We start from the raw sequence: 27,635 nt of genomic DNA on the forward strand, positions 1-27,635 counted from the left end.
TCAATTGCGACTAGATGACATAGTTTCATGAACAGTTCCAACTACTTCATATCTTTTTTCTACAGTGGCAGCTTCAACCTTCAAGGTTTCATCAAACATTGTGCTTACCATATTGTCAAAATCCATCTCTGTTTCAAAAAAGAAGCCACATATAACATTAACATAATGTTCATCCACACTATGGTGGGAAATCCGAGCATGCATGTGCTCATTGTCAATTATATTGACAATTTCAACTTCACCAAATTCATCAACTGCAGCTGGATTCACAAATTCACATATAACTTTGTAGTCATCATCCACATGTGTCTCATCACAATGGGATTCACCATCATCTGCATCATCCACATTACGGTGGAGTCCTTGAGCATTTATATACTCTTGCTCTGCTTCACATACATAGGCTATTGCTTCTCTCTCTTGAATCTTTGTTCATATTCTTTATCCATATGCATGCTTGCATAACGGGTTTCAGTTTTATGGTCTTGACAGCCATCATGAACTTTTGAGTGGGATTCTCCAAGCTCTGTTTTCCTCTTAGAGTCTTTCTCATATACTCTCAAATCTGCACTGACATTTTTGATTATGACATAACCTATTGTTGCATGTCACTCCCCTTTGCTTCAAACTCTGATTCCAGGAACTTCCATGCTTCCTTAGATGTTGTGCCTTTTTCTACCTTATACAAACACTTCTCATCCAATGCATGTTTTATAAAATTCAATGCTAAAGCATCACATACTTCATCATATGGGTTATGAGATAGTACTCAATTAACTTTTTAGCTCTAAGAAGAGTTAACATTTTGATAACCCAATGATTTCTTCTTTGTCTTCTGCTAGAATTCTCAGCTTCTCGGCTACGGCTTAAACCTCTCTAACCATGGCAATGATGTTTGCCTCTTCTTTTCAATTTCTTTTTTTCATATGCTTCAGTCGCGTTTTACGACTCATGACTGTGGTCATTACTCTATTTTATAGTTTTTTTCCTAATTGCATGAGGCTATATTCCATATCGGCCCCAGAAAAAAATGTGATTTTAAATATGCGCCCCCATAAGACACAATATTCACCCAAAACACTGTCATATTTCACAAAAAAATAACTTTTTCCAACAAATAGACTTTTACAAAAGCTCAAAAACTTTTTCCAATCAATTTTTTTTCTTATAATAATCCTTTTAGAAAAAAACCCTTTTATATAGTAAATCTCATTTTTTTTCTTTTGATTATTTTTTTGTGTATAAAAAAATATTATTTTATTTATTACTCACACTCATATAAACATTCTCGTATTCAAAAAAACACACTACATAAAAAGCTTTATAGAGCCCCTTTCAAAACCTTTGAATTTTTTTTAACAAAATCTCATGAGTCAACCCTGACCACGTGATTTGATATAAATTCGTGTGGAAAATCGTGATCTGATATAAATTTGTGTGAAAAATCGGTTGACTTCTTGAGGCCTACGTACTAACTCCTTTACGGCAACTATAACCTGCGTTACTCCTCTAACACGACCAACTTAATCTTGACTCGCGTGTATGCATAACAACCGCATGATCCCAACACGGCTCCCTGTTACGCCTACCAGCTTTACAACGCTTTGTATATCACAATAAGGTCCCTTATAACTCAAGCAAGAGAAAAATATATGTTTTTTCCGTGATAGGAATTTTTGTCATAGGAATTTTTGTTAATCCGTTTTTTCACTCTGATATTAATTTGATTCGAAGGCAGAGAAGACAAAACAAAAAATAAATAGTTCACATGAAAATCACACATGTTGCTTCTCTTTTATTGATCACACAAAACATGAAGTTTATAATAACCCGGTGAAGGGTATTTATCATTTTCCAATTATCAACTCACTTAAAATATCTTGATATGCATCCACATGCAACCACACATTAAAAGTCGTCTATCACTTCACAGGACATGATTCAACACTCAATCACTTACTTAAATGACTCTCTAAATTTAGCCAACTCTACACACAGGAGTAATTACTATTTATAACCATAACTAATAGTTAAACAAAGAAATCCAATCTAAACCACATATCTATTTCATTTAGATTGTTGTATGCATAATCAAATTAATGAGTATCTATTTTGAACCCACCTAATATAATATACAATGAGATAAATTAAAAATATATGAGAAAACATGTTTATTTTTATTTTTTTTTCAAAAGAGAAACATGTTTTTGTGAATTTCCAATTTATCGCATTGTGTATCTTTCAAAAATATCGGGAGTTGGTACTCTTCTTATGTGGAATTTAATCCATAAGTGCTTACAATTAAATTAAGTAAATATATAATAATATTGTTGAAGATAATGGAGAATATCTTAGAATAGGTGGAGTTGGTTCTCGTAGCCTCAAGATAGGAATTAGTTTCTATTTCTTAGGATGTTGTTCTAACTTCCCTAAAACCATGTATTCTATTTAATGTGTAATGTTGATGAACAATGTAGAGCGTTCTGTAGAGCTAGACTCTCATGGTTCAAACTTTCTTTCGTAGAGCTGAGCAATGGGTTTTATTTTAATACAAACATTACCATTTTTATCATGGTATCAGAGCGTCAGGGTTGAGGAACCTATACGATAGCTGGTGGGTGGTTCTTTGAACCGAAATTGTCATAGGTTTTGAGTCTATAGCCACGACAATCTCAGAAAATTTGTGTATTTCTGCGACTACCTCAGATATTGGGCATATATCTATGACTACTCTGAGAAAATTAGTGTATTTTTGTGACGGTCTCGGATATTGAATGTATATTTGTGACGACCGTGTAAATCAAAAAATTTGCAAAGGGAGCCAAGAACAAGGCTGTAGCTGTCAGAGAAGCTAAGTGGGGAAGCAAAGAACAATGTTGTAAATGACAATAGGAGGTTGTCCGGAGGTTGAGAAGAAATCCACGGTCATTTACGCATGTGTTCCAAGATAAAACAATGGTGATCTATCTCTGTCAAAGATCTGGGGTAAATTTAACATCTTGTACTTGTCGAATTTTTTTTCTAAATTCCCAAGATGAATAACAACATATTTGAAGCATGCATGAATGAGCATAACAAGCTCAATGGTTCCAATTATGCAAATTGGAAGTTGAAGATGCAGAGTCTGCTAGAAGCATAGAGTGCTTGGCAAATTGTGAATGGGGATGAGCCGAGGCCTGTGACTTGATTAGCATCAGTCCTAGATTGGGAGAAACGAGAAACCAGAGCAAGAACAATGTTAAAGATGTCAGTGAAAGACTGTATTATACCACATATCAGAGAAGGTAAGTTAGCTAATGGGATCTAGGGAATTCTTAAGGAATTGTACGAGATCAGAAATTCAAATCGTCTTCTCTTTCTTAAGAGTAAGATTCTGCCCATGAAGATGGAGGAGAATGAAACAATTGCTTCATTCGTAGCAAGGATCAAGCATCTGAAAACCAAATTATTAGATATTGGTCATACAATGGGCGATACAGATCTTGTGACCATTATAATGAATGGTGTCACTGACGATTATTAGATGCTCATCACCAGGATCAATGCCAGATAGAAGATCCCACACTTTGAAGAGCTGACAGGTATACCGATGCAGGAAGAAGAGAGGAGATCGACTCTAAAGCCCCAGAGTGCCGATATTGCATTGATGGCCAAGAACTTCTACAAAGGGAAAGGGAGTCCACAATAGCAAAATGGGGCTAGTTCACATAAACGGCTAAATCTGACACAAGGAATACATCCTAATAAAAACTATTCTAATACTAAATGTTTTTCTTGCGGAAAATTGGGTCACATTGCCAGGGAGTGTAAGAAAAAGAAGTATCATGAAGAACAAGGGAAGCCAAAGAGACATGCAGGTCATATCGCGAATGGTGATCAGGTGTAGAATTTGAGGTTGTTCATGGTAGATTATGATAAAAATGTTGATACAGACATCTGGTATGTAGATTTAGGAGCGTCAACACACATGACTGGGAATAAGCACTGGCTGGAGGATTTTAGAGAGATCAACGAAGGCACACATATTTTCCTGGGAGATGACAAAAGTAATCAAATCAAAGGATGTGGGAAAGCTTCTGTCATTCTACCTGATGGTAATATTAAACAAATTTACAATGTAATGTATGTGCCTGACATAACAAAGAACTTGATTTCTATGATGACATATCAATATTTGAAAGTTGAATTTTTAAAATCTAACTGTTACATTAAAGATCTGCTAGATGGAATGAAGACAATTGCTACAGGAATCCGAACAAGAGGATTGTACAAGTTGGATGTGAGACCTGCACTAGTTCGAGCATTGACAGCAGCAAGCCTGACTACAGAAGAGCTTTGGCACCAGAGATTTGGCCACATCAACTACAATGATTCGATGTTACTACAGAGGAAAGAAGTGGTAAGAGATCTTTATATGCTAAAGAAAGTTCATAGTGATTGTGATGCCTGCATATTATGAAAAATGCACATAGAAGAATTCCCTTGTTAGAATAGAAAAGAAACAACGGGATATACCGGGGTTAGTGCACACAGACCTTTGTGGTCCCATGAAAACAAAATCATTAGGAGGTGCAGTGTATTTCCTATTGTTTATTAATGACTGTATGAACTTTTCTTGGGTGTATTTCTTAAGTAAGAAGAGTCATACATTCGAATACTTTAAGAAATTTAAAAATATGATTGAATGAAAAACATGGAAATAGATAAAAATTCTCCATTCGAATCAAGAGGGAGAATACAGGAAAGATGATCTGATCAGATATTGTAAAGATCATGGAATTTCTTAGCAGTTTACAGTATCCCATACTCCATAGCAGAATGGAGTAACAGAAAGGAAGAAAAAAACTATGGTGGAATGTGCTAAAATTATGCTTAAAGGTAAGAATCGTTCAAATGGTTTTTGCGCTAAAGCAATGAATACTATAGTTTATTTAAAAAATAGGAGTCCTACAAGAAGTCTTGAGTTTAAAATTCCATTTGAAGCTTTATATTGATACAAACTTGTAGTAAAACACTTAAGAATATTTGGATGTAAAGCATTTGCCCACATACCAAAGGAAGATATAAGGAAATTAGAATCAAAAGCCATCAGATGTACTTTTATAGGGTATTGTTCGTCACATAAAACATGCAGATTATTTAATCCCTCTACTCACAAGATTTTTGTTAGTAGAGATGTTAAATTCCATGAGCAGGATAGTGAAGAAACTGATGAGCACTATAATGGATGAGACATCCTGTACTTTGAAGAAGAAGATGCAAAGAACAATCAGGATCAACAACAAAAAAAGGCAGAGGATGAACAACAACAACAACAACAACAACAACGGCAATAACAACAACAGCAACAACAGCAGCAACAAGAAGAAATAAGGTTTGAAACCACCACCCCACCACTCAGGAGATCAGGTAGGAAAGCTCAAATGCCTGTGAGATATAGGGAAAATGAATTTATTACTACTATGAGGAATGTGGTTGAATTGTCTAGTTATAAAGAAGCAAATGAAAATAATGAATGGAAAATAGCCATGGAACAAGAATATGATTCAATAATCAGAAACAATACTTGGGAATTGGTAGAACTCCTTAGAGGAAAATAGGTCATAGGTTGCAAATGGTTATATAAACCAAAAATTAATGCAGATGGAACTATAGAAAAATTGAAAGCTAGTTTGGTTACAAAGGGGTACACACAAAACAAGGGATAGATTATGAATAAACCTTCGCCCCTGTAGCTAAATTGAATATGATCAGAATGTTAACTTCTTTAGATAGCAAGAAACATTGGATGATGCACCAACTAGATCTAAAGTTTGAATTTCCGAATGGAGAACTGAAAGAAGAGGTTTATTTAGAGCAACCAAAAGGGTTTGTCCAAAAGGGAAAAGAACATTTACTCTGTAGGTTGAGGAAAGCACTCTATGGACTAAAACAAGCTCCCAGGTCATGGTATGAGAAAATTGATTCATCCTTTCTACAAGTTGGCTACAATAGAAGTATGAATGACCCTAATCTTTACACCATCAAAAATGAACAAGGGTGCATAGTGTTGATTTTATTATATGTAGATGATTTGATAATTACAGGTGATGCTATATATCTAATTGATAAAATCAAGCAGCAGATGTCACAGATGTTTGAGATGAAGCAGCTCAGTGAACTCAAATACTGTTTTTAGGTCGCGGGATCTGGAGAGATTCAGGTCAAAAATTTCTGTCTCAAGCAAAGTATGTTGAAGGCCTATTAGAAAAGTTTAGAATGGATTAGTGTAAGTTGACACTGGTACCATTGCAACAGTATATCAAATTGCAGTGCGAGGGTGGCTCAAAAGCGGGGGATGCAACACTTTATAGATAACTGGTTGGGAGTTTAATCTACCTAACCACCACTAGTCTTGATTTGGGTTATGCAGTCAACGTGTTAAGCCAATTCATGTCTAAGCCACTTGAAAGCCATTGGAATGTAGCGAAGAATGTTTTGAGGTATCTACAAGGTATTTTATATTATGGAATTATTTACACTTGCTCTTTTGATATTAGATTGGCAGGATTTGCAGATTCAGATTGGGTAGGAAATGTCGATGATTGCAGATCTATAACAGAGTATGCATTTAGTCTTGGATCTGGGGTGATCACTTGGAGCAGCAAGAAGTGGAACATAGTTTCCCTATCCTTAGTAGAAGCAGAGTATCAAGCCATGTGTGCAGCAACATGTGAGGCGGTTTGGTTGCAGAGACTTCTCCAGGATGTTGGGGAAGAATAGACAGTTGCAACAACAATTAGATGCGACAATAAAAGTTCAATCAAGTTGGCCAACAATCTGGTGTTTCCCTAAGAAACATATTGATACTCAATTCCATTTTGTAAGGGAGAAAGTGCAATCTAAAGAAATTTATCTGGAATATTGTAATGCATGTGATAATGTTGCGGTTATTTTCACTAAGCCCCTTGGAAAAGTAAAATTTCAAATGTTCAGGGAGATGTTAGGCATATATGTGAACCCATTCTCCATTAAGGGGGCGTGTTGAAGATAATGGAAAATATCCTAAAATAGGTAGAGTTGGTTCACATAACCTCAGGATAGGAATTAGTTTCTATTTCTTAGAATGTTGTTCTAACCTCCCTAAAACCATGTATTCCATTTAATGTGCAATGTTGATGAACAATGTAGAGCGTTCTGCAGAGCCAGACTCTCCTGGTTTAGACTCTCTTTCGTAGAGCTGACCAGTGGGTTTTATTTTAATATAAACATTGCCATTTTTAGCAAATATAAGTTGAAAAATATAATTAATTTTTTCATCTTAAAATTCATCAATTTTGTTTTATTATTTCTACTTTGAAAATTCATTAATGTTTTTTAATATTTTTATTATTATTTTATTATTTTCTTTGTAGAACTAGTTAAGATCTCGAGTTTGTCTTAATATCTTTGTTTCCTTTAGGTCTACTTATCACACAATCCTTTTTTACCTAACATCTTTGTTTCTCTCAACTCTGTGTAGCAGAGAATCCTTTTTTACACGACATCGATAACTCCTTAGACAAAATGGCATTTAGGGTGGAAAAATCTAGATTCAGTTTTTTGTCCATAAATACCTAGCCTCTTCCCTCTCTAACCTTCCTCATCCTTCTGTTAGTTCATGTCTTCAATCATTTTCAAATAAGAATGCCACTTTAGTTTCTTCATTGGTTAATTAAAATGAAGCTTGTGGAAAAAATTCGTTCATTCATTCACGTTTTTATTCTCTATAGTCATCCCATCATTACAATGCGCATTCGCTTGACCTGTTCATTCCTTAAACAAAAAGTAGTTGGTTCATACAAACGCTCATTTATATATTCATTTTCATTCTCGCGCCTTCATCCTCGACGTCATTAGTGATTCCATACTTCCTTGCATTGCATCCTACATACTATTTGCATTTTGACCATCATCCTCATTGCACTATTCAACATATTCCTCATAGTTATGGGCAGTTATTTCAACATGATGCTCTTTTTCTTTCTCCATTTCATAATCAATTATGAATTGCTTTTCTCCACACTTTTCCAAGTGACTTTTAAAAATTATCACATACCTCAATTCATTAAGTTTGGTAGATACCTCACTTTATTGTAATTTTTTTTTGTTAATTTTAATTTTCATTTCAATAGAGTTATTAGGGAATACCATATGCTCTAAGTATTATTTTATTTTATAAAACATTGCAAACTAGATAGTTTATTTTAATCTCAGCTAATTAGTAACAACAATGTCCTAAAATATATTTTGTAGTTTTCAGTTAAAATTCATGTATGAAACCACAGCTTCAATGAAATTAGTGTCATATTTTCTATGTAGTGTAGCTGTCACTAAAGAGTTTTATAGATTATAACTTATTGCAGGATGTAAAGAGAACTTCAATTGGATTTTAAATATAATAATATATTATAGTAATTTATGCAAGTTACTAGTGTAATTTTATGATATATTTTGTTAATATATAATTATCATGTTTATTCATATTGTTAAAATTGAAAAAATCACAATAATTAACTAACTTATAAGTTTACTTTTATTATCGTTTATAAAAAGAATTAATATATAAATTAAGTATTTATACTATTCTTAAAAAATATATGTAATAAGATTTTTAAATGTAAAGATTTATTATCGCTTTATGCTGTAGATTGTTAATTTTAAATAGGTTTTAGTTACAATATAGTTGATTAGAAATACCATATAAATGACACTTGTATATATAACATTTTTTTAATTAATCAATTTAATTATAATAATAAAAAATGAATAATTACTTTAGAGATTAGTTTTTAACTATTAATTTCTATATATTGCAAAGAATATTTTAGGATATTTCATGAAAAATAAATATCTACCATTCATCTTATAACTATTAATCATTAAATGAAAATTATAAAAATTCATAATTTAATTAAATTATAAAAATCCTATCTCAAAATAAAAAAACTCATAATTAATAAATAAGTAAATTACTATGCTAACAACGCAAATTGTTTTAACGAGACTTGTGATTTTCTCACAAACAATTGTAATTGGAATAAAGTTACATATCTTAATTGACCCAGAGTAATTGAGTTCACAATTTATAGATAGTCAGATTCGAGAAGAGATCACGCAATTGACACTCAATTATACAACATTTTAAAAATTAAGAGATTGTCGAATTCTCCTCTAAGAGTCAATTAAACAACTCTGCCAATTAACTATATACATTTCTCATTCCCTCCACTTTCTTCTTTTCTGGAATCTCTTGATAGCAGAGCTACGACATGATTTCGGGAGAAAATAATAATTTCTGAAATAAAGTACGTGTCTTCCTTATCAGGGAAGGATCTGCATTGGGGTTTCCCTTATAATCCATTTAGTGGTCATCGTTATGGCTATGCAGATGATCGTTGTGGTTGCAATATGTCTAAACCTGCAAATACATCACGCGTCCATAAAGAATGGATAGGTTATATGTTTTATCTTTGAAGAATTGTGGTTGTAATTCGTCATCAATCGGTACCTCAACATTGATGTGAGAATATGTTCTTTTATATATTTATGGTTAGCTACAACTCTATTTGGTTGTATTGTATGATTTTTGTTAGAGAATCTAATCCCAACCACTTGTTAGGGGTCCCTCCCAGTGTCCCAGTTTAGTTTGATTTAGTTGAGCTTATCTCCAGTCATTATGTTTCCAATGTAATCTTATTTAAGTGATTTGTAATACTGAGAAGAGAAAGTCCTCTGTTCCACATTTTGTTCTTTTCAATTTTTGTCATGGTATCAGAGCTCAGAGTGTGTAAGACTCTTTAACAGACCATAAAAGATCAGAGAAATTTGCATAAGACTCCCTAAGAGAGCAGCAACTTGATTGAAGCAAGAGAAATAGAGAGAATAGGCAAGTCAGGATAAGACTCTTTGACAGATAATCAGAAATTTGTAGAATCCTACTATGAAGAAGTAGAGAGAGAGAGCATAAGACTCTTTGAGAGAGCAACAGAAGTTTGAAGAATCCTGTAAAGAAGAAGAAGGAGAATGACCTAGTTTTGAAGAGAAAGGCCAAGATATTTAAAAAAAATTGAAATGCATCCACAGTAACACATTCAAGAGGTTAATCCAATGCATATTGACGAAGTCTAGAAATTTAGCAGAAGCGTTAGTGCTATAACGCAACATAAGAATACCAATCATCATCATTATCCCATCAGGGATTTGGCTCACTAATATATGTCGTCTTCAACTTGCCATTATGTTTCTTTTTTTCTAATTGTTTTCTACCTAAGGACAAACATACCTCTTATTTGAGATGAATGCAATGGTACATTGTTGAGGTTCCTTCGACACTACTAGAAAATGGGCTTAGGAGCCCTACAAATGATACAAACCTTGGACCATTACTTCACAAAAGAAAAAAAAAGTATCTTCTCTAGTATCATAATTATCCTGATCTTATATAAATGACTGACTAAACATATTATAAAGAAAGTTTCAAACCTACAACATATTTAAAATGTCTAATGTACCATCCACTTGTCTACCCTCTTAACACCAAGAATAATAAGAAGCATCCATAAGGAGTGCCACTTTATATTGATGACCTTCCCTATCATTCAATTGACGATAGATATGAGAGAAACCACTGTGATCAAACTGACGGGAGAAATTTATGACCTATTGTGCAAGTGCCAACAGAGATATATTATTCACCTACAACAACCTTATCTTCCAATTGACGACGAATAGTTAATCTGTGAAAATCTGTATAATCTACCTTCTTGTGTTCATCTTCATTGCATAGAACAATGTTGAAAGCTCGACCTTATTGTTTGTGCCAAATATAAAGCTGGCTTTGAATTCAATAGTGTGAGTTTGATAAGAAAAATGATAAAACCCAAGCCTCAATATGTAGCCCGATCTTGGCTAGATCCATTGGACTAAGCCCACGAGATTCCCTTGTCACTGAGAAGAGCATGGAGTTGGGGGCCGTCCAAGTGTGCTCAAGGATGAGATCCATTAGATCTAGAGTGTCGTGAAAAAAGGAGGTGTCTAGCTATAGGGAACCCGAAGGAGCCACAGGAGGGGGGAGCCCACGTACTCTCAGATTGAGCTCTTGTTCTTGACAATGCATTCTTCATTCAATTATCCCTGTACTACCCATTTGACCACAGTAAGAAGGGGAGGTTGCTCCTTTTCAAGACCACATCAACCTAAGGATTATCTGTTTCGTCTTATACTTTTGTCTATTATTAAAAAATGGCTTGCTGTAACTATATTCTTCATGTAAAATTTTAATGTTCATTTTTCTTTTCAAGCATAGGGGGTTGTCAATTGATTTCTGTAAATACAATTTTGTCATGTTTTCATTACAAAGACCGCCTTCTAGAGGTCGATTACTTCTCAATGGGGTTGTTGGTTTTTCAGTTTCAAGAAATCCGAGCAAATAAATTTTTTGATGTAAAATTTGATGAAAAATTGTTGGTTAATGACGAATGGCTGCAGGTGATGCAACAAAAACATCATATTGAAATGATGTTATTTGGTGAGACAGTGGAAGACATCCTGTCTAAAGTAGCACAGGATATTAAAGAAGTCGAAGAGAAAAAGATAGAAAGAGAGGAAGAGGCAAAGAAGGAATCTCAGAAAGAGAAAACAAGGATAGGTGCATAAGTAGCAGCTCAAAAGGAAGTACAACAGAAGGAAGCTCTCATGGTAGAGAAGAAGGAACAAAACGAACATGGTTTAGTAAATATTTTAAATTCTAATATTGATTCTCAGTGTGCAGGTACGGAGAATGATTTTAAAGAATAGTTAAATTTTCTTGAATCGTGAATTGCAACACCATGCCTTGATGAGGTCTACATAGAAGCTGCACAAATGCATGTGGAAGACGACATCAATGAAGAACAAATTAATGAAATTTTTAGGTATTGGGATCCTAAAGAAATATTTTTTTACTATATTCATATGTTGCATCAAATTGATGATGAAGATCATAGAACAAAAGATGACATGTGGCAGCAGTCCACATACAAGTCATTTTTTGAAGAAGTCCAATATATTCTTAGACTGAAGAATGGAAGATGTGCACCAACAAATGAAGAAATTGGGGTTTGAAAGATATAACAAAGAGAAAAAGTTGAAACAATTTAGAGGCTATAGGATCTGGAAAAAGAAAAGAAGAAATGTTGAAGTCAATTTTTAAATTGTAAACATGGGTGAGACATAGACCAACACATATATTAATTGAATTTTATGTGGTTGTAATTAAGGGGAATGTTGGAGAATCTAATCCCAACCATTTGTGAAGTTTCAAAACCATCACTCCAAGTGTGCTAGTTCAGTTTCAGTTAGTCCAGTTTAACTTCAGTAATTTATTACTGATATTTGCAATGTAATCTTATTTAAGTGATTTGTAACACTAAGAAGAGCAAGTCCTCTACTCCGCATTTTGTTCTCTCCAATTTTTTTTTATTAATTTAGAGTTCTAAAATTCTTTTTAAAAGATATCCCATATGTTCTTCTATCTATTTATTGTTACCTTCTCAAACGATTTAAATTAAAGAAATACAATTCTTTTCTATGCTCTCGAGTGATTTTGTCAAAACTAATTTAAATTTGACATTGTTGTATCACTAGCAGTATGTGTCCCTCCTCTATCCATCAGAGCTATACCGTTATGCGTAGACTATTTAAGGGAAGTCCTGCACCTGTAACAGCTGCTCTCAGCAATAGTAATTTCTTAGAACAAACCAAATTGCGGATGAACATTCTCTGGAAAACTGTGAGATTAGACGTTGCCGCGAAGCGTGGCGGGTAGTGAATCCAGTGGTGGCAAACGTCATGATGATATTTGACGATGAAGCTGCAACATATTGAAGAGTTGAATTTCTAAGTAAAGGCGAAACAAAGAACAACCCTGGTAAGTAAATACTAAAACACTTAAACGGCCACATGGAACGAAGAGATGTAACTATGTAGGACACTCTGATTTTGATAAGCACATGAAATATAGAGAGACGCAATGATTTTGTTAAGCAAATGAAATGGAGGGACTTATACAGAGATATACACTGCATGTGGAAGGAAATGCCTCGTCTACTCAGGCTGCGTCAAGTACCAAAAGCCACATATTACCACGAAACATGCGTGGGATTTGCTACGATTTAAACGTTGGATGTAATAATTCAGTTTTGGGATTTGCTACGATTTAAACGTTGGATTGTAATAATTCCTTTTTGGGGCATCTCGTTTGACACGGTAAGTCGCTGGTTGACATTTCGAATATCGATTTAAGTCGAGGTGTTTTAATTCGTGGGATGACACAAAAACTTAGTGGATTAATGACGCAGCGGGGTGTTTCGTCTGGGAGCTTCCACGCTTTTTTCTTAATTTAAGTTTAATTTAATAGCATAATATTCAATATTTAAAAAAAAAAGACAAATCATATTTAATATATAACATAATTATAACATAGATATTAAATATCATGTGCTTTTATAATTTAAGCTATTAAAATCATGTGATAAATGTGAAAACTTTGATTTTTATAATTAAATATTAAAAAAAATTAATATTTAAATTAATAAATATCAAGTTGAAAGACAAACCATATTTAATATATAATATAAATATTAAATATCATGTGCTTTTATAATTTGAAGCTATTAAATATTAAAAAGAAATTAATATTTAAATTAATAAATATCAATTTGATAAATGTAAAAACTTTGGTTTTTATAATTAAGTGTTTTATAACTTTAAAAAGAAATTAATATTTAAAATAATAAATATCATGTTGATAAATGTAAAAACTTTGATTTTTATAATTAAGTGTTTTATAACTTTAATTTATTTAGGTTTTTTTATAATATTCATTTAAGTTTTTATAATTTTATTTTGTTTTTTCCAGTATTATTTTTTTTATAATTATTAAAAAACTAAAATTTATAATAAATATTATTATATTATAAATAACTTTATAATAAATATTACCATAAATTTTATATTTTTATAAATTATTTATTTTATATTTTAAAATTATTTAAAAAAAAAACTATAATAGGTTTTTGATATGTTTATAATATTTGTTATCCTAAATAAATATTCTCTCTTAAAAAATACAAATACAAAATAATAATAATAATAATAATAAAATAAATAAATCATAAAATTATTAATAACATCATTAATGAAATATTAATGATGTTTGAGAAAATAATATTAATAAAATTATTAATCATAATAATTTTTTGTAATTATTAACATTTAATGTTACTAAAATAATAACATTAATATTATAATACTAATACTAATATTAATTGGATGGTGGCGCTAGGGTTTGCAGGCTAGGGTAAGCCGACGGCGCAGCGCTTCGGAGCTGCAGACGAAAAACGTGGAGCAGAAGTCGAAGAGAGGCATGGCAGGCGGATTGAGCTAGATAAGCTCGTAGCATAAACGAGTTAAGTGATAAGTCTTCAAGCTAAGAAACGAGGTTAAGCATTAAAAGTATCAGAGCTGAGTAGGAAATGGAAAATCGGCAGGGGAGGGGAGAGATCCCCTCCTACAAAAATGTTGTAGCAGGTGAAACCAGTGCAAGTGGGATGCAGCGAAATCTGAAGGAAAACTATGCACCAGTGATGGGTAACCTATGGCAAAAGAGGATGGGTGGGAAATGCCTTCCAAGGGCACAAAAACAACCTAGATATGTCATTCCCTGCAACAAACTTGAGGAATATAACTGCTACATGAAGGACCATGCGCTGATTTGCAAGTTTGTAGGGTATTGGCCAACTGAGAAAGAACTGCATAGGTGGATCTATCAAAGGTGGAGACCAAAAGGACATATAGATCTGAAACTGGGAGCAAAAGGGTTTTTTACAGCCATCTTTGCGAATCTGGAGGACAAAGAAAGGGTTTTTGAGGAAGGATCGTATTTTATGAACAATGCGGGTCTGTTTACGAAATACTGGGAAGAAAGATATAACCCTGAAAAAGAAAAAATGCTAGCCGCTCCTATCTAGGTTAGATTGTTTGGTTTACCAGTGGAATTTTGGGACCCTCAAATGCTAGAGGGGATTGGGAAAACAATCGGGGGCTTTGTCAAAATAGCATAAGCAACGAAGCGAGGCAAATATACATCATATGCAAGGCTCTGTGTATACATGAATATAGCAGAACCCCTTCCAGAATATATTGAGCTGGAATATCATGATGAAATCTGGCAACAACCAATAGACTATGAACATATTCCATTTAGGTGCCAAAAATGCCATGAATATGGCCATTTTTATAGACAATGTCCGTTGAATAAGGAGGAAGGGTTAAAAAGAAATCAAGAAGAATATCAGAGAGAATGAAGAGGTAGATAGGGACTTTCAACAGGTTACAAGGAGGAAGAAACAAGGCAAAGATGGCTCCAAAACTCAGACACAAGAAGAACCCCTTAATACAGAAAGTCAAAACAAATTTCAAATTCTCCAGAATGAAAACGATGATTATGAAGTGAACCTGGAGGATGACGAAGATCCTGGAAATACGCCAATGGAAATAGTTAAAGATATAAAAGGAAAAGAAGCAGATATAGGGAAAGCAGCTGAATAAAGACATGTAGGAGAGTCAGAAACAGTAACAATCCAAACCCAGATGGAGGTGGAAGGCCATACGAAAAATGAGGTGGAGGAGGAAAAAATCATGAAATAGTTAATTCAGGAATGGAAAAACCTGGATAGCAGATTCATACCCGAGAAACAGAAACAACTATACAAAGAAGAATTTCAAAAATACAAAGAAAAAAAAGGGGAGAACATGGATAAATAGATAACCATAGCAAGCGAACAGGAGAATGGTCAAATGGGAATGGACGGCTCTAGAAAAAACAACAGGAAAAGAGGACGGAAAACGTTGAGTGAAACCATTCAGACTGTGGGAGAAACGTTGATAAACTCAGGTAAAGTGATACCTCTGTCAGAGGTATTCTTCCCCTCCTATCAAAAGTTTTAAATGATTATTATCAGCTGGAATATTAGGGGTTTGAACAGTAAAGGGAAACAGAGGTACATGAAAGAGAAATTGAAAAAGGACAAACCGAGTATTATGATTCTTCAGGAAACGAAAATTACAGTGCAGCAGCTGGAAGTAATAATCAACAAGAATAAGCTTCAATACGAAGTTATGGGGCAAGATGCTATTGGATCTGCGGGAGGAATTGCAATTTTGTGGAACCCAGACAACATAGTCCTAGAAGGCTGGACTAGTATGACCAGAATCCTTACAGGTATGGGTAGAATAGTAGGTACAAATGAAAAGGTAGTCATTTCAGGGGTTTACGGCCCACATACCCCAGGAGAAAAAGAAAGCTTTTTGAAAAATATGAAAGCCATTCGCAGAATGTATCCAGAGTCTGCTTGGGTTATAGGAGGCGATTTTAACCTAATCCGATCCCTAGGGGAGAAAAAGGGAGGGATAAGAAAATCAGATCAATACATGGACAATTTCAATGATGTAATAGATGAGTTAAGACTTGTAGATATACGCACTATCAATGGAATCTACACCTGGAATAACAAGAGAGGGGGTAAAAATCAGATAGCATCGAGACTTGACCGCTTCCTGGTTTCAGAAAGCATTATGAATAAGGATGTTTTTGTTGAAGAAAAGATCATGCCTTCTCTTGGTTCAGACCATTGGCCCATCAGATTGGAGGTGGATATTAAACAGAATCTTGGAAGAAGACCTTTTAGATTTGAAACCTTTTCGTTAAGGGATCCAGAATTTATAAAGAAAATGGAAGAATGGTGGATGCAAAGCATAGTGAAGGGTAAGGGAAAAACACATACCTTCCAATTGAAACTTAAAGAGCTAAAAGGAAAAATCAGAAAATGGAACAAGGAAGAATTTGGTAATATTATGGAGGAAAAACCAAAACTTGAAGGAGAGATGGAGGCTCTTCAACGAAAAATTATAGTAGAAGGAAGGACAGTTGAGAGCATTCAGGAAGAAGGGATAATTCTTGGGAAATTGGAGGAAAGGAGGAAACAAGAAGAAATCCTCTGGAGGCAGAAATAAAGAATAAAATGGCTAAGGGAAGGTGAAAGAAACACAAAATTTTTCCATCAGGCTATGGTTCAGCACAGGCAAAGAAATAGGATATTGTCCATCAGAGACCAAAATGGTGAAAGAATAGTGGATCAGGAAGGAATAGAGAGAGTGCTCGTGGAATACCACAAAGACATTGTAGCGGAACCCTTAGTGGATAGAACAGAAGCAATAAAATAAATATGCTCAGCCATTCCTCGACTAGTTACAAAGGACCAAAATAACGCATTGATGCAAGCAGTCAATATGGAGGAGTTAGATGAAATTATAAAATTCATGAAAAAGGGTACAGCTCCAGGTCCTGATGGTTTTATGATTGAATTCTACCAAGCGGGATGGCACTTCTTCAGAGAAGAAATTCTGGATCTGATAGAAGAATCTCGGATGAACCAAAAGGTATGGCCTGCAATTAACTCTACCTTTTATGCTTTGATTCCTAAGAACGAAAATTTGGAAGATGCTAAGGGTTTCAGACCCATTGCATTATGCAATGTAATTTACAAGATAATAACAACTTTAATAGCCAAAAGATTGAAGCCCATGCTGGACAAGTTAATTTCCACGGAACAAACTGGTTTCGTTGAAGGAAGACAAATCCTTGATGGGCTGGTAGCGACCCAGGAGGTTATCCATTCTCTAAAAATGAAAAAACAGAAGGGTATGATGATTAAATTAGATTTGTCGAAGGCATATGATAGATTGAGCTGGAAGTACTTAGAAGAAGTCCTAGAAAGTTTTGGTTTTTGTAAGAGATGGATTAATTGGATTCACAGTCTAATCTCAACTCCGAATCTTTCGATCCTTGTAAATGGCTCCCCATCAAAAGCCTTCAATGCTTCTAGAGGCATTAGATAGGGTGACCCGATATCCCCATTTCTTTTCATACTGGCTGCAGAGGGCCTGGGTAGATACATTAAGAAAGAAAGAGCATCGAATAACATTAAGGGATTGAGACTTTGGGGTAATAATATGCCAATAACTCATCAACAATTTGTTGACGATATCATGTTATTCGGGGAGCCAACGGTAAAAGAAATAAGGCAGTTGAAGAGGATTTTAGACTTATTTGCAGAAGCCTCGGGTCTAGAGATAAACAAAGATAAGTCCTGTGTGTTTATATTTAATACTATAGAACAAATCAGACTCCATCTCATAAGATTGCTGGGCTTCAAACAAGGAGAGCTACCTACGAAATATCTGGGGAATTTACTAGACTTCACTTCCAAAAAGTTGAAAAATTGGCAAGGAGTGTTGGATAAATTAAAAAATAAAATGATGAATTGGGCCTTCAGAACTTTGAACATAGCAGGAAGGGTAGTGCTGGCAAAATCGGTTTTACAAGCCATTCCCATCTATCCACTGTCAATAATGGCAGCCCCATCAGGAGTTTGTGCAAAGATTAGGGAGATCATGAGAAAATTTATTTGGGGAGGGATAGCCCAACGTAAAAAATGGGCCTTAGTTTCCTGGAATCACTTAACAAAAAGAAAGGAAAAAGGAGGTCTAGGCCTGCGGGACCCAGAAAAGCTGAACATAGTGTTAGGTGCAAAGCTCTGGTGGCGATGGTTAAGAGGGGGCAACGACTTATGGAAAGCTATATGGACACACAAATACAACATGCTGAATACAACTGAGGACATTCTGAGATTGAAAGAAACTCTGAAGGGGTCAACAATTCGGGATTTAGCTTGGCAGAATAGAGATATAGTTGAAAGACATGCTTTTTGGGAAATACGAGGAGGTGAAGAAGCCAACTTCTGGGAGGAGAGATGGCAGCAAAAGGAAAGGATGAACAGAATTCAGAATGTCCATCAGTTACAGGACAAAATAGGGAGAAATCGGAAATGTGTTAAAGACTATTGGAAGGCAGATGAATTAGATGGAATCTGGAGGAAATGGATAGATCCAAAAGAATGAGACAATGAGCTAAATAGAAAGCAACAAGAAGCTTTCACGAAAGAGGTGAACTCCAGGAAGATAAAAGCTAGAATAGGAAAAGACATTCTGAGATGGGGAAACTCTGCGAAAGGATCCTTCACAGTCAAAGAGGCATACTACTTAACTGACTCCCAGGCTATAAATGAGGAGAATCAAGAATGGATGATAATCTGGAAAAGCAACTGGTGGCCGAAAATATCCCTGTTCACATGGCTTGCAGCCAAAAATAAGATCCTAACATGGGACAGAATTGAAAAAAAGGTTTTAGTGGTCCTTCTAGATGTTGTCTTTGTAAAAAGGATGAGGAAACATGAGATCACCTCCTTATTAATTGCATGTTTACCAGAAAATTATGGCTGGACACAAGAAAGATATTCTGTAAAACCGAGCTAGTCCTCGGCGATATTAAGGCAATAATCTTTCAATGGCATAAGGAGAAATACCAGTGTAGAGTGGTGCACAGAGCTTGGGACCTTATTGCGGGATTTGTGTTATGGATGATATGGAAGGAAAGGAACCGGAGAATTTTCCAGGACAAAGTAAAGAAGCCGGAAATTGTATGGAGAAGAGCGATTAATCTCATGAGAGAAACAATCCTATCAGAGAAATGGGAGGCGGAATATTGGAAGACTGATCCAATAGACGGAGTAATCCTAAACAATTTAAGTTTAAATTATGAAATGGTTTATTAGAAGCAGGAAAAAAGGCATGGAGAGTGAACTCAGAGTTCAGACAAATTCAGTTATCCCAGGGAAAATTTTATCAAATTGAACTTCGATGGTGCTTCAAAGGGGAATTCGGGTAATGCCGGATTCGGAGGAATTTTCCGCGATGACAAGAAGAAGGTTAGATGGATTTACACTAAATGGGGCAGGGAGATGACGAATAACGAGGTTGAACTTTGGGCGATTCATCAGGGGTTAAGGATCGCAATCAGAAATGGCTATACAAATGTGGAAATTGTAGGCGATTCGCAAATGGCGATTGAGATCATGAAAAAACTAAATAACGGTAGAGACTGGGAACAAATTACCAGCAGTTGGAGAACCGCTGGAATTGTCCAAGAGATAGCAGAACTGTTAAAACGACTGGATTACAAAATTCTCTACCACGTCAGAAGAGACGGGAATCGTGCGGCCGATTACCTGGCGAACTGGGGCTGCAATGGTCAGGGTAGCTTGGTGGACAGCCAATGGATAGTGGTGCAATACAAGAGGGATTGGGCGGACCTGGCAAACATAATTAAAGATGACCATGATCAAGCCACGAACAAGAATTCTGGGGGTAATCAATTGGATTGATGACTGGGTTGGGAGGTCCCAGATAATAAATGAAGGTAGGTACAGTCAGAGGAGTGGTATGATGAAAACACAGTGGACATCACCCCGACGGCCCATGCGAACAGTATTACCGGATCAGCACTACCGCAAAATAATTAAACAGTGCGATCGGAGAGGGTGGTCGAACGACTTGTCAGAGCCTCGAATCAGGACAAGAAATCTAAGTAGGATGGATAGGAAAGGTAACAACAAGGACAATAAATGGCGATGGTACAACACCAATATAGAAACTCACCCCGAAATCGGAAAGAGAATAAGTATTCAGAGTGTAAAGGTAAGACAACAATTCAGCCTGTTTGACACCCAGCGAGACAAGATTAGAACAACGCAGAGGTTGCGATACAAGAGAGCTTCTATATCGCTGTGGTATATTCCTTGTGACAGATTTAGAGCCGACATGGAAACCCAAATGAAATCTAGGGTGACGGAAGAGCAAACGCTAGCTGATGAAAGAAACAGAGATAGGAAGGGTAAAATGACTGCAAAGGAGGAGGGGCCGGTAGAGATCTTTGAGATAACTGACGACTCGGAAGATGAAAATCCTTGTCTGGAAAGGAACAGAGCCTATTCAACAAAAGGCAAAGCCACAGGAGGCTCGGTTAATGTTGATTTGGCGGAAGATCAGCCAACATTACCAGTTGAACGGGTCAGGCGGTATGGCAGAGGAATGGGTAACAGAGGAATGGGTGGTAGAAGAATGGGTGGCAGAGGAACGGGTAACAGAAAGGTCACGAGCAGCAGGAGAGGCCGGGGTCAGAGCAGAAGCAAAGGGGACAAAGAAGAAAAGACGGAGCAGGAAGCAGGGCCCGCAAGAAAAGCCAGAAGGTCGATGGAGAAAAGGATTCGCCAGGCGGAGAGAGCCTACCAGCATAACACTAACCCACAAGTCAGGCGACTCATAGAGAATTTGGAGGAGGAAGCTCTGCAGTGCCAATCTGACTCCGAAATGGAGGATTGGGAATTCCTGCTGCATGATCCCGGAAATACCAGAGGAAGGATGTCTCTGTTTAAACAATCTCTTCATATTTACTGGGTTATGAAATGGTTATTAGCGAAGGCCCTTGAACAAGTTGCTACTGAAATGGAGGATATAGCTCAGGGAGGCCAGGAATGGAGAAGGGAACTGAGATTCATACACATCTCCTTAGAGATGCAGGAAAAGAAGTTGGATGAATTACAACAGATGCTGAAGGGAGAACAACGGGGCGCAGATGGAGAAGCTAGCCAGCAACCAGGAGCCGAAGACGATTGAGGAAAGATATGTATAATCTTGAGAATGAATCTACATAGCTTAGTTAATTGCAGGTTTTTGAATGCTTTAGATAAGGAAAAATGTTATCTGCAAACTAGTAGAATCAGGAACTCTCAGGACTGTATAGTTTATCTTGCTGCGATATTTAGACTTTGGACTTTTTACTTTTGGTCTGCCATAAAAAACTTGAGATGGAAAAATACTCGGTTTCCCCAAGAGGGCGAGTTATTATTTTTTTACAACATGTACTGCTCTGATTTTATATAAGTAATAGAAAGAGAACCACCCCAGCTTACAAAAAAAAAATACTAATATTAATTTATTTATTTTTAATGTGTCTATTATTATGCTTTTGATTAGAAATAACAATTGATATACAAAGCCATTCTATTAGTAACCTAACCTATTTTGTAAACACATGTTAAATGTTTTAAACAAAGTCTTTCGGTAGAAATCACATGAGAGAAACTTTTGGCCAACGCGTTTCGAACCAACAAGTGTGGTTCATCATCAAGACCAGATCAAGTGTGGTTAAATGTTGTTTGTAATACATATATGTCCAATGATATTCAATTTTATTCCAACTCTTAATATTTACATTTATAAATTTGCATGGATAATAAAGTTAATAATAATAATTTTTGTTTGTTTAATTTGTGTGATTAAGTTTTAGTATCTAATTAATACAAAGTTGAATAGAAACATGATATTTATGCCCTTTCAATAAATTAAGTTTGAATGCCTCAAATGTGATTGCTTCATATCAATCTGGTTGATATAAGATAACTTTCTACTAATTATTTAACATCAAAATGCGAGGTTACAAAATTAGGGTTAAATATTAGAGTTTATAACGTTTGCAATTCTAATATGGAGGTTTATAATATTGTGCTTAATATTGGATGATGAGCTTCGGTATTGAAAAAAGAATGCACCAACTTCCTAGGCTACCAACTTTAATTATCAACCCAAGGTTCTTACAAACTTAAGAGGTATCAGCAGTATATGTGCAACGTACAATGTGTTCTTCCTTTATTGTCATGATGTGATAGAGTGCATGTAATGCAATCAAACCCTAGGCTAATTGTAGAAAATAAAATGCTCGAAATGGAAACTTTAACGTATTTCAAAAAATAGAATACAAGGAAATAAACCTAATCTAATTGCATAAAGTAAAGATCATGAACTAAATTTCAAACTCTAAATTTCAAAGAGTTTAGATCCATTAACAAAGCTCATTGGATGTGGCAATCAATGAAATCATCATTGTAATATCGAATTCATAAATTTGTCGATTAACCCAAATTGTCGAGATGTTTTGCATGGGTAAAACGACAAGTCCTAAGTGGTGTTTATCCCTACCAAGCTAGTGGTTTAGAGCCTAGATGACATGATTCAACCCTAAGGGACCAAAACCAATATTTTTGAGCAAATTTGGGCAAGTACATACACACTGGAAGAGTACTATAAGAAACTATTGAATGTTACAGATTTACTACAAGAAGTTATAATTCATCGAATGACTAAGAAAATCAAATCCAAATTGGATGAATTTTTTTATATATTTAATAGGGTGTATTAGGTCTCTATTCCAAGTGAAATCACTAAAAAAGACCTATGTTAACCCATGCTAAAAAATAAAAGAAAATTACTAGTCTAAAATATAGAAATTCGAGAACTAGTGAGCTAGTAAATCCATCAATTGCCGAACTTAATCAAGTGAAAATGCAATGGGGTGAAATTTGTTATTAAATAGAATTTGGTTTTGATCTAATGCAAGTGGAATCAATTGGATTTAATCTCGTTAGGATGCTCTAAAAAGTATCACAATCTTATTGTTATTTTCCACAAGGGACTTTCAGAAATATAGATTTGGGGATATGCAAACTAATCCAAGTAGCTCAATGATTACCATGACCTTACGAAACTGTTACAAGGATGAAATGATGCTTTTGATCTTTCAAAAGAACTTAATTCATCCATTTAATCCAAACATACAATAGGAAATTATCAATACTAAATGTAGAAATAGAAAAGACAAGAATAAGAGATGCATGTGAATAAGAAGTGAAAGGATGAAAAGTAAATCATAGAAAAGGGCTCTGAGGCTCCTAGGATGGCCAAGATAATGGTAACTCAGAGTCCTATGAAGGAGAGAAATATTTAGAAGTTGAACATGCCACCAATCTTCATTATTTCCATTGACACAATTACATCCTTCCAATAAATGAAAGTGGAGCCGCAAAAAATATGAGTTCTCTTCACAAGAAGACTAAGAAAAATCAACCCCTAGAGGAAACTTCCACTCAGTACTTATACAAAAGGATTACGAAGCATTCTATATTAAATGGGTAAGAGTTCCCCTCCAAATTCCCTCAAATAGTGGATCTGGTTCCTAATGCTAGGAATCCCTATTAAATGGTAGAGAACACATTCCTAGATTTTCTCAACCATAGGAGCTTAAGAATTTGTGCAATAATTTCAGAATATCTTCTTGATTTATAATCTAATATTCATCCCCTTGTAGTAGGGATCAAATACCTAAATTATCTCCTCCTCCAAATCTTCATAATATACCCAATATTGTCACAATTTTCCACAAAAATAAATAATATTAGGAAAAACTATGCAATTATCCATAAACCTTCATAATGAACATATTAAACTTTAAAATACATTATCTAATGCAAAAAGAGAAGTTTAATGTGATGAAGGATAGTTAGATGGGCCATAATTTATGTCTAATTTGGAGGCCCATCATACCCCCCTGTTAAAAGTGTTGTTTATCCTCTAAGCAACTTAGTGACCTCATTGTGCTTCATTCATGGCCCTAGTGGCCTCCTTGATTTGTACATTCCTACCTTTTTCTCCCTTATGCAAGGTGGGTTGTTTAATATTTTCGGTTTGGCAATATCTTCCACATCCTTTTCCAATATACTGCTACATTTTTCCACCATTTAGAAACCTCTAGAATATTTAGAATTCCCTTAGATGAGATCATGTAGTAAAATAGGACATCCTATAGTAATTCTTGAAGTAACTATAGGAAACCCCATAACAGCCTGTTTAAATCTGTTTTGAGTAGAAATGATAGTCTAAATGTAGTGTAGGCCCTCAACTTGACTTCCATGCCCCTCAATGCCATTTCAGACTGGATTTTCCACATCCTTATCCCCTTTCTATAACATCTTTCATACATGTACCTACCTAATGGTTGTTCGAGAGGGATGCATGTTGTTGCTGAATTGATAATCGACTCATTCTTCCCTGGAGGTGATAATTTTCTTTTCTTGGTTTTGTATAGGTCTTCATAGCTTTCTAATTCTTTGACTAATAAGGTTTTTGTGTGTAATTTTCTTTGCAGTGTTCAATCTTTTGCTGGTGGAGTGGATGGACTTCTTCCTAAGGAGGTTGTGCCCCCTTTTTAATCTTTAGAAATTGCTTCATATTGCTGTAGGTGGCTAGATCTTCTATTGTGTGAGTGAAAAAAAACTGATGTTGAATTATTTTGTAACAATGTAGGTTGTATACAGGAGGAATCCTCTTCCTGTAAAAATCATTTAATTCATCTTCTAAACCTAATTGATGCATGTGGGATTGATGAGGAGTCATAGGAGGTATAAGGACAAGGTTAAAATCATGAAGAGGTGGTGTAGGTGGTGGAAAAGTTGATGACAAATTTATTTTTTATTTTATTTATTTTTTCATGTAGGAAAGAGTGGAATTTGAAGATGGATTCTTGTTAAATGGAGTGGATGAGTCATGAAAATGGTGTTGGGGGAACTATATCAACCTTCCCTAAAGAATACATGATCTTTTGACCCCTTTCTCCAATCAGATTACATCCTGTATCTTCTTCTCGACCATCTTGTAGCACTATAGGATCTTCCTGTAGTAATTCAGGACAACCTCCTATAGAAAACTTGTTTTGTGCATATCTCTGAATGTAACACCCCTCCTTTGTGTTACTAAATTATTTCAAATCTAAGCCAAGTTGAAGCTAGGTGATATGTAATATGAAAAGAAAATGTGTTATTAAATCAATTAATAAAATAAATCACTTGGAGGGTGGAGCACCAAGAGAGACGAGATTCTTTCCAAATCCCATGAGGAATGGGATAGAGATGAATCTTTAATGATAAAGCTTCTAGATATGATTATAGATAAGCTTGGATGGATTGCAGATTTATCATATGGATGGGAGATACAGATCCATTGGAGATAAAAGCTTTGCGAGAGATAAAGGACATATTTTATGTGGAAAATCCTCATGGGAGATAAAGATGAGCTTTTCCGAAAAGGACCTCGGCAAATGGAAAAATCGATAAAAGCAGGAAGTCACTAATGGTAACTAAATCATGAAAGAGGGTATTAAATATCTGGTGCATTGATCAATTGAGGACAATTGATCCTTGGCAAGATCTTTGGCTCGGGGGGAATCAGAGGTGATTCATGGTTGGGTGGTGGTGCTCCTCCCTCCAAGTGAGGTTTTAGTTGGTATCATATGCGTGGGATGTTTTTATGATGATTCTTACTCTCTCTCTCTCTCTCTCATATAGTTCCAGTTTGTTTATGAGAATATTTTATTAAGTCTTTGTTATTTTCCCAGTTTTTCTATGTGATGATTGCCTAAGCTTCCTCACCATGAGAATGTTTGAATGAATTACATGTGCTTGTGTACTAATAGATTTATTACGATGTCAAATCCTATAATTCCAATATATGGATTGCTTGTTTTCCTCTTTTACAGAAATCATGGATTTAATAATGCTTGTAATTGTCGTGTGCTCACATATGCATATCAAAGTTATTAAGGTTATCTTTACCATGGTAAGAAAGTGTAGGATGCTTTAGTGTTTTGTAGAAGTTCATGCATGTGGAACAATTATGGGGGAATGTCTTCCATAGTACTATCAAAGGTTCACCATGGTCTATGTCATGCATAATGAAACTAGTTTCTCCTACATGTGGTATACGGAAATGATGGTACATATTTTATTTATGCATATATGGGTCTTTAAGATATCTAGTGAAATTGACTTCAATATCACCATGTTGCTGACGGTAACTAGTGTTCCTATAATGAAAAAAATCTCTAGTATTACATCGTAACCCTATAAAAAGTTGTAATATTTATAATTGTATGAGATAGGTTACCTGTATAATTCTTGATGTAATATTTTTATCTAATTAAGGAATTTGTTATGCATGATGGAAGAAATACCTATAATCATGATGGATGATCATGATCATAGAGTTTAATTAAGATCATTAATGTAGGTAAGGAAATTAGTATAGGTTGTATGCTATGGTTAGTTCTATCTTCATCTATTAAATCATGTTTATTAGAAATCAGACACATAAGCCTTGACAATAGGGTTAAAAGACCATAGAAGAACCACTCTATAATTAATTTGATAATGATTGTGGTGTCTATTATAGAATTACTAATAATGATATAAGGGTGGGCTAAAGATACCGCTTACCAGTATTGCATCTTAATGATTAAATATAAAAGAAATTACACAATGGGAGCTTAGGATCTAAATTATAGGGTAGGCTAAGGAGGTTCATTACAAGTGGTATCAGAGAAATCAAGTTCAAACCTTGCATCCTATGGGGCAATACGCCTCCATAAGGTATGGACAAGTCTAAGCCTGAATTAGGCGTCATTACCACAAACATTGCAAAGGGATTTTGGTATAAGTGTTAAATATGAACTCCTTATGATTTAATCTAAATATCAATGTTAAAGCCATACGCACAGTTCTGGTTGCTTGAAATATTTATGTGTGTCATAAATACAAATGCGTAAGCAGGGACGTTGAAACAACACACACACACACACACACACACAAACATATATATGTTTTCTGCTAAAGGGTTTGATTATAATGGTCGACTTTGGGTCTATGAAATGGCAAGAATATTTTAAAGGAAACCCCTAAACACTATACTAAACGAACACTAATCAAACAAAAGAAATAAAATGGGAAAATGAA

At 35.0% G+C, this 27,635-nt stretch overlaps 1 protein-coding gene across 1 annotated transcript; it reads left to right on the forward strand.

Annotated features, from left to right (window-relative positions):
* Window positions 1-16,179: 16,179 nt before the first annotated feature.
* LOC149155175 (uncharacterized) lies at window positions 16,180-17,073 on the forward strand. The gene has a single exon (XM_089444337.1). The coding sequence runs from the start codon at window positions 16,180-16,182 to the stop codon at window positions 17,071-17,073; it is 894 nt and encodes a 297-aa protein (XP_089300463.1).
* The last annotated feature ends 10,562 nt before the right edge of the window (window positions 17,074-27,635 follow it).

The sequence above is a fragment of the Pinus tabuliformis genome, chromosome 9, assembly GCF_031772625.1.
Source record: "Pinus tabuliformis cultivar Carrire ecotype Pingquan chromosome 9, CPIR1, whole genome shotgun sequence".
Classification (NCBI taxonomy): Eukaryota; Viridiplantae; Streptophyta; class Pinopsida; order Pinales; family Pinaceae; genus Pinus; species Pinus tabuliformis.